The sequence below is a fragment of the Gregarina niphandrodes genome (genome assembly GCF_000223845.1).
Source record: "Gregarina niphandrodes unplaced genomic scaffold scaffold00006, whole genome shotgun sequence".
NCBI lineage: Eukaryota > Apicomplexa > Conoidasida > Eugregarinorida > Gregarinidae > Gregarina > Gregarina niphandrodes.
Genome location: NW_011645777.1, coordinates 18,662 through 20,553, shown reverse-complemented (window position 1 = coordinate 20,553; position 1,892 = coordinate 18,662). Strand labels below are relative to the sequence as shown.

Below are 1,892 nucleotides of genomic sequence, written 5' to 3'. Positions count from 1 at the left end.
GGGGGGGGGGGGGGGGGGGGTTACCATTGCCGCAATCACCTTAAGACGTTCCCTTAAGATACGTTGTACTATTGTAAAGAGTTCCTCGTCGTTTGCACTGCCATCAAACCGTCAGTCGTGTTGTTGGAAAACTTACAGATAAGCAATTCTGGTAGCGACTTCAAAGAACACCGGCGAGACGCTTCTCAGGTCCAGGAGGCAACACGCCTCTTGGCTGAACCCTGACTGAATCGTTGTCAGTATTCCGCTTTGGGTCGATAGGAAGCTCGGCACCCGGACCAGAGCCAGCCCCTCCTCCTGCAAAGCGCTGGCCGCTGCCAAAGGGACGGCCATCTTCTGTCCTCTATAAAGCTGCACGCATAAACGCGTCGGACCTTACGTGCCGAGGCTTACATGCTGGGTGCCCAGGTCCTTGTCTAGAAGTCCCGCACTCGGCGCGTCTACCTGCAGCTCCACCTCAACGTTCTGCAGGGGCTGGGAGGTGGGTCCAGCCACCGGACAGGTCCTCCAGCCAGCGGACAGGTCCTCCAGCCAGCGGACAAGTCCTCCAGCGAGCGGACAGGTCCTCCAGCGCTGGGGATGGGGGGTGGATGGGGGGTGAGTGGATGGGGTGTGGTTTAGAGTGGATGGGGGGTGGGATGCATGCTTGTTGGTCGGCAATGAAGGCAAAGACATCAAAGTAACGCCCTCCTGGTAGCAGTCCGAGGCACTGTTTCGCGAGCGTCATGTCGTCTTCCATTTGCTCTAACTATCTAACTACGAAAAATCCTGCTCAGTCAGGATGCTCCATTCCGGTGTGGATGGTGCACTCCGGAAGGAATTGAACTCCGGAAGGAATTGAACTCCGGAAGGAATTGAACTCCGGAAGGAATTGAACTCCGGAAGGAATTGAACTCCGGAAGGAGTTGTGTGTATATAAGACCGAGCGCTAGGCTGGAGGACTGGGAAGGGGAGCCTTAGGCAAGGTTGGTTATTCGTTATCGAAGGCGCGATCGATAAGATCCTGAGCGAGAGTTTGCAGTCGCTGGTCTTCGGCGGGGTCTAGGAATGGTTTGTAGCGCGGGGGGACTCTTGTACCGGGACGAGATTGTTCCGTATGCCGTTTGACTCGCATGTAGCAGGCGTTACAAAAGCGGAATTTGTGGACGTACCGCCACTGAGGAGTTTCGCGAGCATCACAACGATAGCACTCACCAGAAGCCACGGCACGGCGCGCACCCGTTCGATGCCGGTGTCGGGTCACCACCTCTTCGTCTTCCGAAGTGTCTTCATCCTCTAGGAACTCCTCCACCAACCCAGGTCGCCGGTACCGCGGTGCCGTGCGACTCCGACCGGCGGAAGAGCTGACTGGGGTGGTAGCCGCTGCGGCGGTAGAGCTGAGTTGCCGTCGTTCACCAAGTGGGATATCAACTGGGATATCAACTGATGTCGAGCTAATACCTAATCTCGAATTTGATAATGGTGATAATGTCGAATGCGTTGATTCACTCACAAAAGATTCACCCCCTTGTGACGGGCTCGTCGACGGGCTGCATTGCTGCTGCAAGTCTTCAGGGTCCTTCAAACCAGTCGCCGCCACCGTCACCCAACTGGTTCTGCCTGCCACAATGGAATCGGCGGGCTGTTCGAATCCAAGTGTTGACCGAATGTAGCTTTCCAAAGCCTGGTTATCCGACACTATAAAGTCACGTACTAGTCTAAGCGCCGCGTTGGCTAGCGTTGTCGACCCACATTGTGAAAAGGTACAAGACTCCACGGCTTGCACTGACATTAATATTTCCAGCACACAAAGTTCGGGGCGGCCGCTTACGCACACAGCCGTTGTGGTAATGACATGGCCGCAACGACATGACCTCTCTGTTTGTAATGACTTCTGCTAAACTAACCTCCAC

At 55.4% G+C, this 1,892-nt stretch overlaps 2 protein-coding genes across 2 annotated transcripts; both read right to left on the bottom strand.

Moving 5' to 3' along the window:
- Window positions 1–375: 375 nt before the first annotated feature.
- On the bottom strand, window positions 376–675 carry GNI_041380 (hypothetical protein; the record flags this gene model as incomplete). The annotated part of the gene is made up of 1 exon (XM_011131175.1): window positions 376–675. One exon carries the CDS (start codon window positions 673–675, stop codon window positions 376–378), a length of 300 nt encoding a protein of 99 aa, XP_011129477.1.
- A 295-nt stretch (window positions 676–970) lies between these two features.
- On the bottom strand, window positions 971–1,771 carry GNI_041370 (GATA zinc finger protein; the record flags this gene model as incomplete). Its single annotated transcript, XM_011131174.1, has 1 exon — window positions 971–1,771. The coding sequence occupies one exon, from the start codon at window positions 1,769–1,771 to the stop codon at window positions 971–973; it is 801 nt and encodes a 266-aa protein (XP_011129476.1).
- Window positions 1,772–1,892: the final 121 nt, after the last annotated feature.